The sequence below is a fragment of the Megascapheus bottae genome, chromosome 17 (genome assembly GCF_031878675.1).
Source record: "Megascapheus bottae isolate mThoBot1 chromosome 17, mThoBot2.hap1, whole genome shotgun sequence".
Lineage (NCBI taxonomy): Eukaryota > Metazoa > Chordata > Mammalia > Rodentia > Geomyidae > Megascapheus > Megascapheus bottae.
The window spans coordinates 11,283,825-11,303,454 of record NC_143525.1 but is presented as its reverse complement, the minus strand read 5'-3'; the positions used below and the strand labels follow the sequence as shown (position 1 = coordinate 11,303,454).

Sequence of the window (19,630 nt, the reverse complement as noted above, 5' to 3'; positions counted from 1 at the left end):
TTTCCTGAGCCACCCTTTTCTGGTTCTCCTGCCTCTTTGCTCTAATTTGGGTATTATGCGGCCCCCAGAGGCCCAGGTGTTGAAGTCTTGCATCCCTTGGGAGGTGCTGCCAATGAGGTAGTGGAATATCTATAGACTTTTGTGGGTGTGCCCTGGAAGGGGATTATGGGATTCCAGCCTTCTCCTTGCCTACCCCCCACCCCTTACCCCCCACCCCCGGCTGTGATGTAAGCTTTGCTCTGCCAGGTCCCAAACAATGTCACCAATCTATCATGGACCAAGAGCACAATCCTTTTTACTTTATAAACTAAGTATCTCAAGTATTTGCTATGGTAACAGGAAAGCTAAGTAGTGTACTCACTGACCAGTCTTAGCTGCTTCTGCTTCCTTGGCAGTATGTCCAGATTTCAGAAGACCTCAGGGCACAGCTGGCAGCCTCTTCTCTTTTCTACCTGTTCTCAGCTTAGTGATCTCTACTAATCTGCGGCTTAGACACACCTGTCTGCTTGCTGACTCACACCCATACACTATACAAACTTGACTTCTAACTTGGATATGGTTTTCCACTTGAATGCCTAGTCGGCATCTCAAACTTAGCATTTCCAGACAAAACTCCTGAAGGCAAAATCCATGTGTTCTACTCTACTGATACATCTCCTCTTTCTTCCCCTCTACTTCTCCCCTCCCCTCCCCTTCCCTTCTCTATCCTCATTACACCCCTGCCTTTCCCTCCTCCAATAACCAAAGTGCTTCCTCAATTCAGGACTTTAGTATGGACACAAAACTTCTTCCTCTCTTAACTCACAAGTCATACCTTCTGAGCCTCTGAGGTCTTTCCCCACCTTGACTCCAAATCTTCCTATCAACCCATTTGACTCTTTCCCAACGTCTAGCAGTATCTGAAACTCTAATACAATCAATATTTGAATGTTTATCTTCTTTCTCATGCTTGATTTAAAAAAAAAACTCTACTTAAGGGGGCTTGTATTCACAGAACTTCTCAGAGTCCTGGCCCAAAGTTGGTTGTCAAAATTTGTTATCAAAATGAATTTTTTTAAAAAAAGAAAAAAAAATGGGGCCGGGAGTGTGGCACAGTGGTAGAGTGTTTGCCTAGCGTGCATCAAGCCATGAGTTTGGTTCTTTGGTACCACACATTCATAAAAGAAAAAAAAAAAGCTGGGAGTGGCTCTGTGGTTCAAGTGGTAAAGTGCTAGCCTTGAAAAGCTGAAGGACAGTGCCCAGGCCCTGAGTTCAAGCCCCAGGACTGGCAAAAGAAGGAGGAAGACAAGGAGGAGGTGGAAAAGAACGAAAGCAGGCACTGATGGCTTAAACCTGTCATCCTAGCTACTCGGGAGGCCGAGGCAGCTGTGGCTCCAGGGGCAGAGCGGAGTTCAAGCTCCACGGCCAATTCCTCCCATACCCCCCCTCCAAAAAAAAAATCAGTGCTTCGACTTCAGGAGTGTGAGCCTGGGCGGCAGGCCGGGGTCCCTTGCCAGCTGGGCCTCAGTCTCCCCGGGAGCCCGGCCCCTGGGCCTCGCCCCTCCCCGCCCCAGTCCAGCCGTGCCCACCAGGCGGGGTGGCCGCGGCCCGGCCGGGCAGGGCGGGGCTTCCGCGAAGGACTACCTAAGCCCCGCGCTTCCACCCTGCGCAGACTGCCAGACTCGGCGGGCAGCATGGCCAAGTTCCGAGTGCGAGTGTCCACCGGGGAGGCCTGCGGGGCTGGCACGTGGGACCAAGTGGCGGTGAGCCTGCTGGGGACGGAGGGGGAGAGCGCCCCGCTCCCTCTGGATCGCCTGGGCAAGGAGTTCACGGCGGGCGCGGTGAGTGTGTGGGGAGCGGGGCTGGGGTGGAGGGGGCCCGGGGGGGCAGAGGTGGGGGGGGGCCTGACCCTCGCCAGCGCCCCCTCTTCTAGGAGGAGGACTTCGAGGTGACCCTCCCGCAGGACGTGGGACAGGTGCTGCTGCTGCGCGCGCACAAGGCTCCACCGGCGCTGCCCCTGCTCTGCGCCCCGCCCGCCCCGGACGCCTGGTTCTGCTGCTGGTTCCAACTCCAGCCGCCCCGGGGCGCCGCGCTGCGCTTCCCCTGCTACCAGTGGCTGGAGGGGGCGGGGCACCTGGTGCTGCGGGAAGGGACAGGTGAGGGGGGGAGAAGGCAGTGGTGGTGGGAGGGGGGGTGTCTCCTTTCCTCACCGCCATGCCCTGTCCTCCTCCCACAGCCAAGGTCTCCTGGGCTGACCACCACCCCATGCTCCAGCAGCAGCGCCAGAAGGAGCTGCAGATGAGAAGGGCCACATACAGGTGAGGAGAGCTGCTGGGGGAGAGGGGGCAAGTGGGGGGAGGGGTGCAGGGGCAGCCACTGGAGGTGACACACACTGTGACATTCAGAGCCCAGTGCGGGTGGCTCACGTCTGTCATCCCTAGCCCTTCAGAAGTTCAAAGCCAGCCCCAACAGGGAAGTCCATGAGATTCTTATGGCCAGTTAACCAGCAGAACTGGAGCTGTGGTTCACGTGGGAAAGCACCAACCTTGAGCTAAGGGACAGCATCAAGGCCCTGAGGTCAAGCCTCAGTACCCCTCCACCCCCCCCCCCCCACACACACTCTACTCGCACACATAAGAGGTACTTGGTAGAAATAGGGATTCTACAACCTTCTGATTCAGAAGGTAGGGGAAGGGGAGGAGAGGTGGTGGTGATGGGTAAAGTTTTTGGTTTGGTTTAGTTTGGTTTGGTTGGTGGTGGTGGAGCTTGAACTCTGGGCCTGGGCACTGTCCCTGAGCTCTTAAGCTCAAGCTAGTATTCTACCACTTTGAGCCATAGTTTCACTTCTGGTTTTCTGGTGGTTAATTAGAATCTCGTGGATTTTAGCACCTGGGCTGGCTTTGAACTGCCATCCTCAGATCTCAGCCTTCTAGGATTCCAGTGGCTAGGATTACAGGTGTGAGTCACTGACACCCACCACCATTTTTGTCTTAATCTTTTCAGACGGCCCTTGGTGCCCACAAAAGTTGGAAAAGCATAGTTCTAAATGCCTTTTCTTTATTAGCTTCTTCCCTGCCCTGTTTTTCACACTTCAACCATCTGTATCCACAAAGAAAAGTGCACAGAAACAGAAATCAGCTAAGCCCCAGGAAACTCAACCTCCGGAGAAAGCAAGGATGAGACAATGGCACTTTCTGGGCTCTGGGTTTAGGATTGAGAGTTGGAGTAAGATTTAGTCTGGTGTTAGGCTGTGTGACAAGCGTGGGGACATTACAATCCAGGGAGTGCCAAATTTTAAACGATCCTGCTCTTTCAAATCTGGTGGTTATTCACCCCCCCCCCCCCCGCCTCCTTCCAAATCTCTGGGGACAAGGCAGCCATAGGCTCATTTTATTCCTGGTGATAAAACCATTGCATTAAAACTCACAGCCTCTGTCCCAGGAAATAAAGCAGATACATGTCAAGACGACCTGGAACCTGTCAGTCTAGGTCTTGCCAAAAAGAAGTGGAAGATCTTAAGCAAATATTTAATTTATTTATTTTATCAGTTTTTTTTAATTGTTGCTGGTTGTGAGCCAACTCCAGGCCTGGGTGCTGAAGGGTAGTGCTTTACCACCTTGAGCCACAGCTCCACTTCTGGTTTTCTGATGGTTAATTGGAGATAAGAATCTTATGGACTTCCTCCTGAATAGCTAAGATTACACAAGTGAGCCACCAGTGCCAGGCTATGAGTTATTTTCTTCTGAGGAAAAAAAAAAACCACTCTTATTTGGATTATTAGGTAAAACAAATGAGGAAATCTTAAGCATGCAGCTAGCTAACTGCCAAGCCCTATGCAAATGTGTGCTGTTTCTTATTGTTCAAATATCTGTTCACAGCCTCAGGGGCTGAGAATATGGTTTAATGGTAGAGCATACTCAAAGCCCTGGATTCAATTCCTCAGTTCCACATAAACAGAAAAGGCTGGATGTGGTGCTGTGGCTCTACTGGTGTAGTGTTAGCCTTGAGCAAAAGAAGCCCAGCGACAGTGCCCAGGCCCTGAGTTCAAGCCGCAAGACTGGCAAAGAAAAAAAAAAAAACAAGGCCCTGATCCAAGGCCCCAGCATCATCTGGGAACTTGTTAGGAAAACGTAGGTTCTTGGCCTCATCCCAGATTTAAGTTAGAATGTATTTTAGCAAGCGCCACCATGTGTTTGAGAAGTAGTGTTCGATCACCACCTGGTGGCAGTTTATTTGAATTGCAATTATCCTTTGAAGTTGAAAACAAACTCTGGGGCACAAAAGCCATATTTTTGTGTGTGTGGGGGGGGGGGGGGAATGCTGGTGACTGGGGCCTGAATTCAAGGCCTAGTCATTGTCCCTTAGCTGATTTTTTTGGCTCAATGCTAGCTCTCCACCACAGTTCCACCTCATGCTTTTTTCATGGTTAATTGGACATAAGAATCTCATAGACTTGGGGACAGGAGCATAACCTAGTGGTAGAGTGCTGGCCTAGCATGCATGAAGCCCTGGGTTTGATTCCTTGGTAACCACATACACAGAAAAAAGTGGTGCTGTGGTGCAAATGGTAGAATGGAACCTTGAGAAAAAGCCCAAGGACAGTGCCCAGGCCCTGAGTTCCAGTCCCAGGACTGGCAAAAAAAAAAAAAAAAAAAGTATACTTATGGGCTGGGAGTTTTGACCTAGTGGTAGAGTGCTTGCTTAGCATGCACAAAGACCGGGGCTCGATTCCTGGGTACCACACATATAGAAAAAAGCCAGAAGTAGTACTGTGGCTAAAGTGGTAGAGCTCTAGCCTTGATAAAAACACACGGACAGTGCTCAGCTTTGAGCCCAAGCCCAGGACTGGTTTAAAAAAAAAATTTACACAGACCAGACTGCTCCAGCTGGCTTTGAACTGTGAGCCTCAGATCTCAATCTTCTGAAGAGTTAGGATTAGAGTTGACAGGCAAGAACCAGTAGCACTTTGTTCCAAAAGCCCTTCTTCTCCCCCCTTCCTCTTCCTCTTCTTCCTCTTCCTTCTCTCCCTCCTCCTCCCCCTCCCCTACCCCTCTCTCCTCCTCCTCCTCCTCCTCCTCCTCCTCTTCTTCTTCTTCTTCTTCTTCTTCTTCTTCTTCTTCTTCTTCTTCTTCTTCTTCTTCTTCTTCTTCTTCTTCTTCTTCTCCTTCTTCTCCTTCTCCTTCTTCTTCTTCTCCTTCTGTACTGAAGTTTGAATTCAGGGCCTGGGCACAGTCCTTGTGCTTTCTCAAGGCTAGAGCTCTACCATTTGTGCCACAGCACCACTTCAGGCTTTTTCTGAGTATGTGGTACTGAAGAATGGAACCCAGAGTTTTGTGCATGCTAGGGGATCATACTACCACTAGGCCAAGCTCCCGGCTCCCCCCAAAGCAATTTTTTGAGTGAACCAAAGAATGAATACATGAGAGGAAGACTTGCTAGGAGTTTTCAGCTTGCTGGGACAAATTTTGGCCATTTTATCTTAGGTGGTGTGACCATGGAATTTAGAGATGCTATAGGCCAGGACAGAGGAAATTGTAACCTCTCTATCAGATGCCTGCCAAAGTAATGGAAACCTGAGGTACAATCCAGCCTCAGGACTGCTTTTCCTCTATAAGATACATCTGTGTCAGAGGAATTGTGTATTTGTACCACCAAAAACCAATTTCAATCAGCAGAAAGACAAAAGGGGAACTTGCCGGTTGGACACAGGGGTATTTATAGAAATAAAGGCAGGAGAGACAGGAAATGTAACCAGATCTCAGAGACCAAGATGATTCCTTCATGAATAATTCTTCCTCCCTCTCATCAGTTTTCCCACTCTATATAGTGGCTCATGCCTGTAATCCTAACTACTCAAGAAGCTGAACTCTGAGGATCATGGTTCAAAGCCAGCCTAGGCCTGAAAGTCTGTAAGACTCTTATTTGCAATTAACCACTGGAAAACTGGAAGTGGCACTGTGACTCAAGTGGTAGAATGCTAGCCTTGAGCTGAAGAGCTCAGGGATGGTGCCAAGGCCCAGGGTTCAAGCCCCACGACCAACCCAAAAACAAAACAAAACAAAACAAAACAAAAGGCCACAGCTATTGAACCTAACTATCTCTGTGTTCAAGTGCTAAGACCCAGATATCCAGAGAAAGCCCACCTACATGATTCAATCCAAACATTCAGTTCCCTAGGAAGGAATTTGATTGGCCCAGCACTGGTCGGGTGCTCAATCTTGAACCAATCAACCATGACCAGGGAAGAACCGAGAGTTCCCCAGTCACCTTCTGGGAGGAGGGGAAAGAGCAAAGACCAGGAAGATGGCTATTGGCAGAAGAGGGCTGAGTGACCAGGATCTCCACGGGAACTCCTCTGTCTATAGGACTCTCTGAGGCTACCACTCTACCACTTGAGCCATAACTCCACCTCTGGCTTGTGTGTTTGTTTGGTAGTTGACTGGAGATAAAGAATCTCACAAAGTTTACCTATATGTGCTGGCACTGAACCATGATCTTCATACTGCAGCCTCCTGTGTAGCTAGGAGCCACCCGTGTGTGGCCTCTCTGAGCTTTCTTACTCATTACCTCTTCTGCCCTCTAGCTGGAAGAATTACATCCAAGGCTGGCCTCAATGCCTCGATCAGGTGACTGTGAAGGAGCTGGACCTCAACATCAAATACTCTGTGGTCAAGAATGCCAACTTCTACCTCAAAGCCAAATCTGCGTGAGGAAGCCCACCCTGCCGTGCCTCCGGCCTCAGATGCCTCCTTCCTCTGTCTTCTGCCTTCCCCTCCTCAGTTCCTTTGCCTTCAGCCCCATCCAGGGCACAGCCTCCAGACCACTACCAGTTCATTCCTGCCAGCTGGTAGCTACTTTAGGGATACTGACTCTGGATGCTGGTTTAGGAACCCCTCCCCCTCCCACACCCAGGATAAAACTGGGGGAGTGGGGAGGGTCTCCCAGGGCCTCTTGCTTTCTCCCCATCTCTCACATCTCTTGACAGGTTTATAGAGCTGAAACTCAAGGGGTTACTGAACAGAACAGGGCTCTGGAGAAGTCTGAGGGAGATGAGAAGGATGTTCAATTTCCACAGGACTCCAGCAGCAGGTGGGGAGCCTGGGCTAGGGATCTAACCTCTTCCTGAGATGGGGAGGGACCTCCAGAAGGAAATTCCACCATGAAAAACCTGTTGCAGTTAGGGTGACTGCACCCCATTCTTCTCTTACAGAATACATTTATGAGCACTGGCAGGAAGATGTTTTCTTTGCTTCCCAGTTTCTGAATGGCCTCAACCCTGTCTTGATCCGCCGCTGTCATTCACTCCCAGAGAATTTCCCAGTCACCGATGCCATGGTGGCCCCAATTCTGGGCCCTGAGACCAATCTGCAGGCTGAGCTGGAGGTGGGGCGTAGGCTCTGGGCTCTGAAAAAACCCCAACTCATCTTCTTCTGGCCGATCCCCTGCTATGGAAGGAGGAGACCTCCAGTGTGCTGCATGCCCAACCCCCACACACATACCTCCCAGGCTTGAGCCTCCCCCTACTAGCTGCCACCCCTCCCCTCATCCTTTAGAAAATCAGCAGATGCTCAGATTCTCTTCTCTTTCCTGCAGAGGGGTTCCTTGTTCTTGGTGGATCATGGTATACTCTCTGACATCCATACCAGTGTCATCAATGGAAGGCCACAGTTCTCTGCAGCCCCTATGACCCTGTTATACCAACGCCCAGGACACGGGCCCCTGCTGCCCCTAGCCATCCAGGTCTGTAGCTGAACATGGGACAAGTGAATGGGAAAAAAAAAAAAAACGTCATACCAAATGGGTGGCAGACACTCATGACAGCCTCCCTCCAGCTAAGCCAGACTGCTGGACCCAACAGTCCCATCTTCCTGCCCAGCGATAACAAGTGGGACTGGCTGCTAGCCAAGACATGGGTACGAAATGCTGAGTTTTCGGTGCACGAGGCCCTTACACACTTGCTGCATGCTCACCTGCTGCCAGAGGTCTTCACCATGGCCACACTGCGCCAGCTGCCCCACTGCCACCCGCTCTTCAAGGTCAGTGCTTCCTGGGGCTGCAATTCCATGCGTGACCTGGGCTCTGCTGAGCTTTGGGATGACCCGCATTTGGAGGCATCCCCCGTGAGAAGGGTGAGGTTTCTTCTCCTGGGGCTTCTAAGAACATGTGTACAGATCCAAGCTATTCTGCTAGTCACAGAATGGGCTCGAAAGAATGGTTCCCCCCTGCCAGGCCCTCCAAGCTTGGTTTTTCATGATTCTCTGCCGGCTCCAGAGAGAAGAAATTTTGAGAGGTGGATCCAGAAGTTCACAATGCTCAACCAAATTGATGCCCTCATTGAATAAAATGATCTGATGCCCACAGAAAGGAAAGAGCCAGCCAGCAGGCACACAACGAGATGCTGACAGCTCTGCACGGTCCCTGGGTCCTAGAACACTGAGCGGTGTTTGAGTGGATCCCTTGGACCCTTTTTGCCTCATTCCATGGGACTTATAGAGTAAATGTCACTGGAGGGCAGGGGTGAACCTCCCCAGCTCTGCCCTTTCCTCCTTCCAGCTGCTGGTCCCACACACACGGTACACTCTGCATATCAACACACTCGCCAGAGAGCTGCTCATTGCGCCTGGGAAGGTGGTGGACAAAGTAAGAGCTGCTTTAGGGAAGGCAGCAGGGCTTGGGGCATGGTTCGAATGTAAAGACTGCTGGGAAACTTGAGATCCTGAGTTCAAATCTCAGTTTAAACTACCACTCCCCAAAACAGGAGAAAAATAATTCAAAGCATGGGGAGGGGGGAGAAACTTTTGCAAATCATATATCTGATAAGAGTCTACTATTCTGAATATGTAACTTACAGCTCAAACACAGAGTGCACCCTAATTAAAGGCTTGGGTGTTTGAATTCTTGCCAAACAAATAGACCTTGAATTCAAATCCCAGTACAAAAAAAAAAAACAAAAAAAACCCACACACAAGCACTGGTGTGTTAAATCTATAATCCTAGCTACTTAGGAGACTGAGATCTGAGGATTGTAGTTCAAAGACAGACCAAGAAAGGAAGACCTTGAGACTCTTACCTTCAATTAACCATTAGAAAACCAGAAGTGGCACTGTGGCTTAAAATGATAAGAGAGCCAGCCTTGAGCAAAATCGCTCAGGAACAGTTCCCAGACCCTGAGTTCAAGTCTCATGACCAACATAAATAAAGGTGGAGGAGGGGGCTGGGAATGTGGCTTATTGGTAGAGTGCTTGCCTAGCAGGCATGAAGCCCTGGGTTTGATTCTTCAGTACCACATAAAGCAGGAAGTGGTGCTGTGGCTCCAGTGATAGGGTGCTAGCCTTGAGCAAAAGAAGCTCAGAGACAATGTCCAGGTCTTGAATTCAAGCCTTCAAGCCCCAGGACTGGCAAATGATTGATAGATAGATAGATAGATAGATAGATAGATAGATAGATAGATAGATAGTGAATGAAAGTGGAGCAAGAGGAGTTCTTCAATTGGAAGAATCTGGAGGTTCTGGGGTGGCAGTGGCCCCATTTTTCCCACACCGGAACTAACTACCTCATGTCCCTCAGTCCACAGGCATTGGCATCGAAGGATTTTCTGAGCTGATAAAGAGGAACATGACACAGCTGAGCTACACTGACCTGTGTTTTCCTGAAGATATTCGGGCCCGAGGAGTTGAAGATATCCCAGGCTACTACTACCGCGATGATGGGATGCAGATCTGGGGAGCAGTGGAGAGGTGAGGGGATTGTCCCTGGGAAACCAGGGTTCTTGGGGGAGGCGGGAAGACTGGGAAGGAGAGGGAGGTGGAGGAGGGGGCATGGGAATGACCCTGTGCCCAGGGGCTTCTGCAAGAGGGTCGGGGCTGGAAACAGAGACTAAAGCTATGCGTACCTTGCAGCTTTGTTTCTGAAATCGTTGGCTTCTACTACCCAAGCGATGTGTCTGTTCAAGATGACCAAGAACTTCAGGCTTGGGTGAGGGAGATCTTCTCCAAGGGCTTCCTAGACCGGGAGAGCTCAGGTATGACCGCTTTGCTTCTTGGGGGCCCAGCCTCTGATCTAGATCGCAAAATCCTCAGGACCCTAGCAAGCCCAGTTCTCTTGCAGGTATACCCTCTTCCCTGGACACTCGAGACGCCTTGGTGAAGTATCTGACCATGGTAATCTTCACCTGCTCAGCCAGGCACGCAGCAGTCAGTGCAGGCCAGGTGAAGGAAGGCCCGTGCTAGGGGTAGGGGGTAGGGAAGGGGAGGGAGGAGTCTGACTCTATAGCTTCATTCTGTCTTCTTGGCCTGCAGTTTGATTCCTGTGTTTGGATGCCCAACCTGCCAGCTACCATGCAGCTGCCACCACCCACTTCCAAAGGCAAAGCAAGGCCCGAGGGCTTCATAGCCACCCTCCCGCCTGTCAATGCCACCTGTGACGTCATCATTGCCCTCTGGATACTGAGCAAGGAGCCTGGGGACAGGGTGAGTACGAAGCTGGGGGCCAGGCCAGGCCAGGCCAGGCGGAGCTTGGGGAGAGTGTACTGATGACCCTGCATCAAGTCCCTTCATCCCGCTGAAACCTCCAGTGTGATCCATGACCCTTAGATACAGGAGGGGCATGTGACCAAATGAGATACCTGGGTGAGTAGCTCTTTGCTCCAAAGCCAACATGGCTATTTCATTAAAGTTCTTTTTTCTTTTTTTTTTTTTCTTGCCAATCCTGGGGCTTGAATTCAGGGCCTAAGCATTGTCCTTGGGCTTTCCTTAAGGCTAGAGTTCTACAGTTCTACCATTTGAGCCACAGCACCACTTCTGGCTTTTTCTATGTATGTGGTACTGGGGAATTGAACCCGGGTCTTCATACATGCTAGGCAAGCACTCTACACTAGGCCAAACTCCCGGCCCCTTCCTTTAAAGTTTTAAATTAAAATTTCCCAAGAGAGCTGGGTGCTGGTGGCTAGTGTTTACAAAGTTGAGAGCTGAAGGATACTGGTTTGAAGCCAGCCTAAGCAAGAAAGTCTATCTTGAATTAACCAGCAAAGAGCCAGAAGTGGAGCTGTGGCTCAAGTGGTAGAGTAACCGTTTTGAACAAAAAAAAGCTAAAGAAAAAAAAAGAAGCTAAAGGACAGTTCCCAGCCCTGAGTTCAATCCCCAGTACCAGCCCCCCCCCCCAACACACATGTACACAATGCCCAAGAGTAATCTTCACTTGAAGTGACTCGTTTCCGGGAGGGGAACAGGATGGGGCCCAGTAGGAGACAAAAGAGTTCCTCAGGTCCAGGCGTGAGCACCAGAGCCAGCTATGATGGCTTGCAGCTATGGTGGACACTCAGCAGTCCCCTCACTCAGCCCCCTGGTTGATCCCCAGAGACCCCTGGGTACCTACCCAGATGAACACTTCATAGAGGAAGTCCCAAAGCAAAGCATCGCCACCTTCCAGAACCGCCTAGCACAGATCTCAAGAGCCATCAGAGAGCGGAACCAAGCTTTGCCACTGCCCTACACATACCTGGACCCCCCGCTCATTGAGAACAGTGTCTCCATCTGAATCCCTGAAGAATCAAGAGCTGAGTTCAAACCCCAATACTGGTACTAACTAACTAAATAAATAAGAAAGAAAGAATATGGTTCCTTTGGCCACCTAGGGTCATTGTCACCGAAAGAAATGGATTCTGGGGCCAGGAGTTTGGCCTAGTGGTAGAGTGCTTGCCTAGCATGCACAAAGATCTGGGTTTGACTCCTTGGTACCACATACATAGAGAAAGCTGGAAATGGTGCTGTGGCTCAAGGAGTAGAGCTCTAGCCTTGAGAAAGTCGAAGGACAGTGCTCAAGCCTTGAGTTCAAGCCCCAGAATGGAAGGACAAAAGAGAAAAAAGAGAGGAAAGGAGGGAAGGAAGGAAGGAAGGAAGGAAGAAAGAAAGGAAGGAAGGAAGGAAGGAAGGGGAAGGGAAGGGAAGGAAAGAGAAAAGAAAAGAAAAGAAAAGAAAAGAGGAAGATTTTTCAGAAAAACAGGTTCCCAGTTCTTCTCCTAGAATAGACAGGCCCAGCCCTGTGTAGTTTATCTCCTTCCCTCCCTACCTCCCTCCCTCTCTGTCTCTGTCTCTGTCTGTCTCTCCCTCTCCCCCCACCCTGAATCTCTCTCTGTCTCTCTGAATCTCTGTCTCTCTCTGTCTCTTTCTCTGTGTCTCTGTTTCTGTCTCTGTCTCTGTCTCTCTCTCTGTGTCTCTGTGTGTCTGTCTCTCTGTCTCTCTGTCTCTCTCTCTCTCTCTCTCTCTCTCTCTCTCTCTCACACACACACACACACACACACACACACACACACATACACACACACACACACCAGAGAAACAAAATCAAAATCCAGAAACCAGAGCACACAAAGAATAGAATCTCATGAGACAAGACCACAGAACCTTTTGAAGATGTCAAGTTTCAAAATGCCTACAGGCCCCTTATTTTGTCTCCCATCATCACTAATTATAAAGGAAAAACCATAAACTTGGCCCACTGACCACAGCGGGTGAGACCTCACAATCCATCTGACTGCAAGGCAGAAATCCTAACAGGCTGCTAAGCCACAAAGGAAGTGGCCCAGCCTAAGTACAAAAGATTGAGCGCCACCTCGTGTTCAAGCATTGGGATATACACAACGCAAGTCAGGCAGAAGGAAAACTGCTACCCAGTCAGAGTCAGTCAGTGGGAGCAGGGCTCACCTCTGTTTTCTCCCCCAAGTCCCTCGCATGATTATAAAACAAGTTCTTATCTCCCACCATACCTTGCTTTCTAGATTCCATCTTCAACAAAAGATTTGTAACATTTCATATAAAGAATCCTTTTGAATTAACCTAATGATTTTGATCTCTGTCCCATCAGCATCAAGGCTTTGGGTCTTTAATTGCACTAGTTTATAAAACGATAAATAATGGGGCCTGGAGTTTGGCCTAGTGGTAGAGGGCTTGCCTACCATGAATGAAGACCCAGGTTTGATTCCTCAGTACCACATATATAGAAAAAAGCCAGAAGTGGTGTTGAGGCTCAAGTGGTAGAGCTCAAGCCCAGGCCTGGCAAAAAAACAAACAATAAATAATCCAGGTGCCAGTGGCTCACATCTATAATCCTTGCTTCCCAGAAAGCTTGAGATCTGAGGATCATGGTTCAAAGCCAACTCAGGTAGAAAAGTCCATGAGACTCCTATCTCCAATTCACCACCTAAAAGCTGGAAATGGAGCTGTGGCTCAAGTGGTAGAGCACCAATCTTGACAAGGGACCCAGGCCCTAAGTTCCATCCCCTGTACCAGCGAGAGAGAATAAGATATAATATATACACTATGTCTACCCAAACATTGGACTCAGTGGACCTGTGACTCAGAGCCATGTTGCTTTTTCTTGTTCTTGCTCTGAGACTTCAGGTTGTACCTATCATAGCTGCAAGCTGTTGTAGCTAGCTTTGGTCCTTCTGCCTCTTTGGCCTCCTATTGCGCTTCATCCAGTCCCCCTTCCTTAAACACATTACTTTAAATTGACTTAGAGCTAGGTATCTAAAACAGCTCTAGTTCTACATGTGGTGAGCCAGTTGGAGCCATCTGGAAGCCAAAGACCAGACCCCTAAGATCCAGAAAGGCATAGTCAAGCATTGAATCCTACGTTATAAGAACAGAAATGACATCATAGGGGAGGGCCTCCCCTCCATCAGCTGTGCTGGAACAGGAAGGACCTCTGGATTCTACCCCGAGCCCTGATGTTGAGGGGAGGATTTAGAAAGGGGACCAGATGGGACATCTCTGTGAAAGTATTACTTCTCAAGGGTACAGAGTTCAAGCAAGGTGCACAAGTCTCCCCAGAATAGCCTCTTGGGTTGCTCCAAATGTTTTCCACGTCCTTCACAGTAGAAATTGCAGCCCAACCAGACCCTTCCTTGGCTGAACACTGATCATGGTGCCATGATGGAGTGCTGGTGAAGCCACCAGCTCCTTCCTGAGCACAGGAACCTGAGGTTCTCATTCAGTGAGCGTGGGTGGGACTAAAGCAGAGGAGATGGGGAAGATGAGGCCTGGGAAACAGCATCTGGGAATTCAGAAACCAACCTTTTATTAATGAATGGCTTGATTAAGAGCATATGAGGGCAGGAGTTTGGCCTAGTGATAGAGTGCTTGCCTAGCATGCACAAAGATCTGGGTTTGATTCCACATACATAGAAAAAAGTCAAACGCAGTACTGTGGCTCAAGTGGTAGAGCTTTAGCCTTGAGAAAGTCCAAGGACAGTGCTCAGGCCCTGAGTTCAAGTCCCAAGACTGGCAAAAAAAAAGGAGCGTATGAGTAGTTATGTCTTCTACTCTCCCATAAGCTGCAAGATTTAGTAAAGAGAGGAAAGAAAAAGAGGTGAGGAAGAGAAGTTCCCTCGCTGACATGTTCTGAGACTGAGCAGGATATCTTAAACATCTGGCTATCATCCTCACTACTCAGAAGGCTGAGAATTGTGGTTCAGAGCCAGCTCAGTCAGGAAAGGCTGTGAAACTCTTATTTCACAATTAACTATCGGAAAACTGGAAGTAGTGCTGTGGCTCCAAGTGTTGTAAGGACCAGTTTTAAGCCTGAGTAACTCCATCTTATTTGAACAGCCGTTCTGTTATGTATGTAGAAGTATAAACTGACCTTGCCTGAAGAAGATAACCAAAACAAAACTTGTTATTTATTTTCATTCCCACTTGACCATCATGAAAAGACTTACAAAACAGTCCCCTAGGTCAGTCAGTTTTCAATACCAAGGCTCAGTAACAGGGTTGGGATAACCAGATGGAGACTTCCAATCAATAAAATACATGTAACTGTATTTTGTAACCAATCAGCCTTTAGCAGCAACTAGTGACTCAGACCTAACTTTGTAACCATATAAAAATCCCTCCAACTAGAAGGTCAGGGCTCTCAATACAGACCTGCTGCGTGGTGATGGTTGAGAAGCCCGGGCTCCAGCTTGCAATAAAACTCTCATGTGCATTATATTGGTCGGCTCCTTGATGGTCACTGGGCACCCCGAAATCTGGGTATTACAGTGGTTAGGTACTAGCCTTGAACAAAAGAGCTCAGAGACAGCACCCAGGCACTGAATTCAAGCCCCACAACAATCGCTCCCCCCCCCAAAAAAAAGCTAAGGACAGGCCACAAGTTCAAGCCCCAGGACCAGCACAATAAATAAATAAATAAACAAAACATCTGGCCAAGGCAAGCAAATGGGAAAATGACTCCTCTTGGCCCAAAGTGTTTACAAAATATTTTTCTCTTAAAATTATTGCTCTTGAAGGGAATATACGGCAGAATCCCTCCTTTGTTTCAAAGCATGTCCAGATAGTAATCACCCAGGTTTCGTGAACAGGCCAATCTCTGGGTCCAATTGATAAAAACAATGTAACATCAAAGTTCTAACAAGCCAGGCATGGTGGCTTACACCTGTAATTCTAGTTACTCAGAAGGCTGAGATCTGAAGATTATGGTTCAAAGCCAGTCTGGGCACTAAAGTCCATGAGACTCTTATCTCCAATTAATCACTAGAAAACTGGCCAGGGGCTGAGGCTCAGAGGTAGGGCAGTAGCCTTGAGCTGAAGAGCTCAGGGACAGCAGCCAGGCCCAAAGTCCAAGCCCCATGCCAAAAAAAAAAAAGTAACAATTGCCATAAACAAAGGGGAACACTTTTCCTAAGAATTTGAGCCAAACTCCAACCTACTTTATCTCCATAAATACCCATTTTGTTAAAGCACACATTGTACTTGTTATCAGATGTGCCCACATACACACCTAGGTTATATACTATCTTTTTATCTTTGTTTTCTTTTTTCTTTTTATTTTCTCTTCTTCTCTTCCCCGCCCCCCAGTCTTAAGCCCTCATTTGCCTAAGATTGGTCCTCTATCATGATCCTGAATGTCTCACATACTCCTTGAGTCCTAGAAAACTGGCATTTTTTATCTGGGCTCCGAGCCATCTAGCTCAGACTGGCTATTTCCCTTAATGGTGAACTTTCTCTCTCCCTACTGAACTCCTCATCACACCTGTAATCCTAGCTACTCGGGAGGGTGAGCTCTGAGGAATACAGCCTGAAGCTAGCTCCAGAGGGTCTGTGAGACTATTATCTCCAATTAACCATCAAAAAAATGTCAGTATGGGGGCCGGGAGTTTGGCCTAGTGGTTAAAGTGCTTGCCTAGCATGCATGAAGACCCAGGTTCGATCACTTGGTACCACATATAGAAAAAAGCCAGAAGTGGTCCTGAAGCTCAAGTGGTAGAGCTCTAGCCTTGAGAAAGTCCAAGGACAGTGCTCAGGCCCTGAGCTCAAGCACAGGACTGGCAAAAAAAAAAAAAAAGTATGGCTAAAATAGTGGAGTGCCATCTGTGAGCAAAAAAAAAAAGAGGAAGAAGAAGAAGAAGATTGGGACAATGCCCAAGCCCTGAGTTCAAGCCTTAGTATCAGGCATAAAAAATAAAATAATAATCTCCTTGCTTTGCCACTTTACTTGTGGGAAGGGGAGGAAAGGAGAGAGGGGAGGAGAGAGTTTCTGAATTATATTCGTTATTTGGAGCTACCAAGAATCTGGGATCTTTACCGTCAAGATCACCCACCTTAACAATACCGAGCTATGTGGAGGTTGAAAACCACAGCTCCATTCCAGCCTGTACTGCTCCTACACTAAAGAGGACCAGAAATTCCACTTTGCCTACCAGGGAGCCTATACTGAAGCAGAAGAGACTGCTGGACAGCCAGTGGCCCCAGAGAAACTTAGTCAATCCAACCTCTGCCTTCCCTAAGTCTCCATTATCAAGTCTGCCTTGTGAGGGCAGGCAAGGCTGTGGCAGGCACAACTGATCCTCACTGGTGGTTACCTGGAAATCAGAGTCTCATCGACTTTCCTGCCTGGAATGACTTTGAACCTTGATCCTCAGATCTCAGCCTCTTGAATAGCTAGGGTTATAGGTGTGAGCCTTATATTTTCAAATTCTGCTATTTTCCTATAAGTATCTTAGTGTCCACCCCACAACATATTAGTCTTCCTCCCAAAATCAGTGGGACCAAGGAAGTTCAGGGAACATTCAGGCAGAGCTCAAGCTCTGGAATTTTCTGCTATATATGGCCTGGGAAATCATTTGGGGTACATGACAGAACAGACAAGGATACTTCTGCTGCCTGGCCCATGAATTTTGTTTGGCATGTGAATGATGTTCTAAATATCAGAAAGGTCCTTGATAGAAAAATGTTTCCCAGCCCTGAAGCTTGTTTTCTGGGAAAGCACTCAAAGCTCTCACTGACGGGGAAGGAAGTAGGATAACCTAACTCACCCAACCCTGGCTTTCTTTTATCCCTCCCTACGCCTGTTAAACATCTTATTTCTCAACTCAGTTATTTCTTACACCCCATTGCCACTCCAGCACAGCACAGGAAAAGGGCGTACCATTATGAGATGGCTTATGAAAACTAAAGGACAGAGCCCACACCCCCGGGAGGAGGGGAGGGAGGAAATGCCCTCTCCTGGCATTGTGCCCAGTTTTGTATCAGCAGAGCCCATAGCTCAGAAACCATGGCAACAAGGTGGTTGTCATGGTTACTGAGGATGCTCTACTCTGGTCAGCTGAGTGCTTGTCAGAGCTTCCTCTCCTTAGCCTAGGCTATGAGATGAGATGGACCCCAAGTCGATCACAAGCCAACATCTCTCCCTGTTTGTTGTTGGTGTTTGGGCCTGGCCACAACAGTCTTTCTTGTTGGAAACCAAGGAAGTGGCTCTGAGCTGGAATTCAGCGACTGGGCTACTATTTAACACAAAGAATGGGATTCAATGAAATGGCATATTTTTGGATTCTGGGTGACTCCTCCCTCTGCCCCCACACTTCCCAGAACTGCACTGGTGGTGCCTGCCTGAGCTTGCCTCCTTTCTCCTCCTCCTTCCTCCTGCTCTTCCATAGAGAGGTTGTCTGTACCTGAGGGATGGCCTCATCTTCTCAGCCTCCCCATCAATGTCAATAATGGGAATCCCATTGGTGGCACCATCGTGTCCCTAACAGTTAAAGCAGAGCAGCCTCCAGGAGAGCTTCCCCCCTCCCCCGCCCCCACACCACAAGCGGCTCTATCACTCCTCCAGGCTTCGATGGAGGAAATGATAGCCTTGGGTCATTTCAGGTCTGAGAGATTATTATTCCCAACTTTGTTTTTCCAAGGTGGGAGCTGAGTCACAGAGGGTTTAATTAGCTCTTCCAAGGTTACACAACTAGTCAGAAAATGGATTATGGGACTTGGCTCCATGGCCATGGTATCAGAGTACACAGCTCCATTTTCTGTCTGATACCTCCCTTTTACCTCACTCTCCACTCTTTTCGACACTTGGCCCCATCTTCCTGTCCAGTGCTTCCACTGAAGACTGACTTCAGGCAGTGATCTAGATGGATCACTGAGAGTTTGTGTTGATCCCTCTATATCAAGGAGGCTTGCTCTGATTGTGCTGTGGCAGCTACCCATGTGCCATCAGATCGTGGGAGTGGGAGGGGAACTGGGGCTTGAACTCAGAATCTGGGCACTATTCCTTAGCTCTCTTGTTCAAGGCTGATGCTCCACTGCTTGAGCCACAATACCACTTCTAGCTTTTGGATGCATAATTGGAGATAAGAGTCTCATGGACTTTCCTGCCTTGGCTGGCTTCAACTCAGGACTTTGCGCTTACAATTGGCTTTGTTGGTGGTAGTTGTGGGGCTTACATTCAGGGTCTGGGTACTGTCCTTGAGCCTTTTGTTGTTGCTGTTAGTCACGGGATTTGAACTCAGAGCCCATGCACTGTGCCTAAGCTTTTTCATTCAAGCCTAGTGCTCTACCACTTTGAGCCACAACGCCACTTCTGATTTTCTGGTAGTTAATTGGAGATAAAAGTCTGAAGGACTTTACTGCTCAGGCTGGTTTTGAACTGCAATCCTCAGATCTCAGCCCCTTGAGTAGCTAGGATTGCAGGTGTAGCCACCAGTGCCCAGCTAGAAATACCACATCTTTAAGACAGAAAAGAACTTTGTTCTTTATGCCAGGCAAGCTCTTCTACCAGGTCAGGGACTGGGAGGCCTGGAGCCCTTGTTCAGTGCAAAGCCCCAGCCCTTAACAACTGTGAGCACTCAGCTCTTACAGTCAATGTCAAAGCAAGCTGCTCGTCACTGTGGCTCTCTCTGGCCTCCTGACCAACTAGCTGGTCAATAGCTGCAGGGCCTTTCTACTATTACTGAGCCAATGTACTCTAGATCTGGCTACCATTGAGAGAACTCCATCAGGTATATCTCCATTGATTTGCTTGATGTCTCTCTACCTCCTCCCCAAACACCTGCTGGGTTTTCAGTATCTTCCTGCTCCTCTTCTCCTTCCTAGCTCTGTGATCGCCTTCAAGTCTCCTCGGCTGTTTGTCCCTTTTTCTTCATCTGATAACATGAGTAATGAGCACCTACTTTATAGGTTACGAAAGATTAATGCAAAACCCCAAGCAGGGCACCGCTGAGCGAAGGCTCTCTGAGCATGATCTAGCCATGCTGCTGTGTGCCCCATACACAATCATTGTTTCTCTAGCGTTTGTTTATGTACCTCACAAGGCTCCTTGCTTGCCTGGTGGAAAGGTGCATTCATGGCAACACCTTAGTCTCCCGGAATTTGCCTTC

The 19,630-nt window shown here is 48.7% G+C and overlaps 1 protein-coding gene and 1 long non-coding RNA gene across 5 annotated transcripts; one reads left to right on the top strand and one right to left on the bottom strand.

Moving 5' to 3' along the window:
- The first annotated feature begins 1,673 nt into the window (after positions 1–1,673).
- Alox15b (arachidonate 15-lipoxygenase type B) lies at positions 1,674–11,869 on the top strand. 3 transcript variants are annotated; one of them, XM_090351592.1, is made up of 14 exons: positions 1,674–1,820; positions 1,913–2,135; positions 2,216–2,297; positions 6,563–6,685; positions 6,965–7,068; positions 7,190–7,362; positions 7,573–7,719; positions 7,812–8,015; positions 8,533–8,619; positions 9,547–9,716; positions 9,879–10,000; positions 10,087–10,187; positions 10,278–10,448; positions 11,335–11,869. In XM_090351592.1, exons 1-14 carry the CDS (start codon positions 1,674–1,676, stop codon positions 11,512–11,514), a joined length of 2,034 nt encoding a protein of 677 aa, XP_090207718.1. In that variant the 3' UTR covers positions 11,515–11,869. The 3 variants fall into 3 exon arrangements, with proteins under 3 accessions (XP_090207718.1, XP_090207719.1, XP_090207720.1); XM_090351593.1 differs by lacking the exon at positions 8,533–8,619; XM_090351594.1 differs by lacking the exons at positions 8,533–8,619; positions 9,879–10,000 and having other exon boundaries at positions 9,547–9,708; positions 10,071–10,187.
- Positions 7,147–10,328, bottom strand: LOC150051000 (uncharacterized). 2 transcript variants are annotated; one of them, XR_016538407.1, is made up of 4 exons: positions 9,872–10,328; positions 9,619–9,698; positions 7,950–8,244; positions 7,147–7,424 (listed from the first exon to the last, which is right to left on the bottom strand). It is a non-coding gene; the product is annotated as an uncharacterized LOC150051000 (long non-coding RNA). The 2 variants fall into 2 exon arrangements; XR_016538408.1 differs by having other exon boundaries at positions 7,147–7,421.
- Positions 11,870–19,630: the final 7,761 nt, after the last annotated feature.

Coding starts and splice junctions, on each gene's coding strand:
- Alox15b (XM_090351592.1), top strand. CDS start 1,674: ATGGCCAAGTTCCGAGTGCGAGTGTCCACCGGGGAGGCCTGCGGGGCT. Junction 2,298..6,562: donor ATGAGAAGGGCCACATACAG/GTGAGGAGAGCT, acceptor TCTGCCCTCTAG/CTGGAAGAATTACATCCAAG. Junction 7,069..7,189: donor CCACAGGACTCCAGCAGCAG/GTGGGGAGCCTG, acceptor CTTCTCTTACAG/AATACATTTATGAGCACTGG.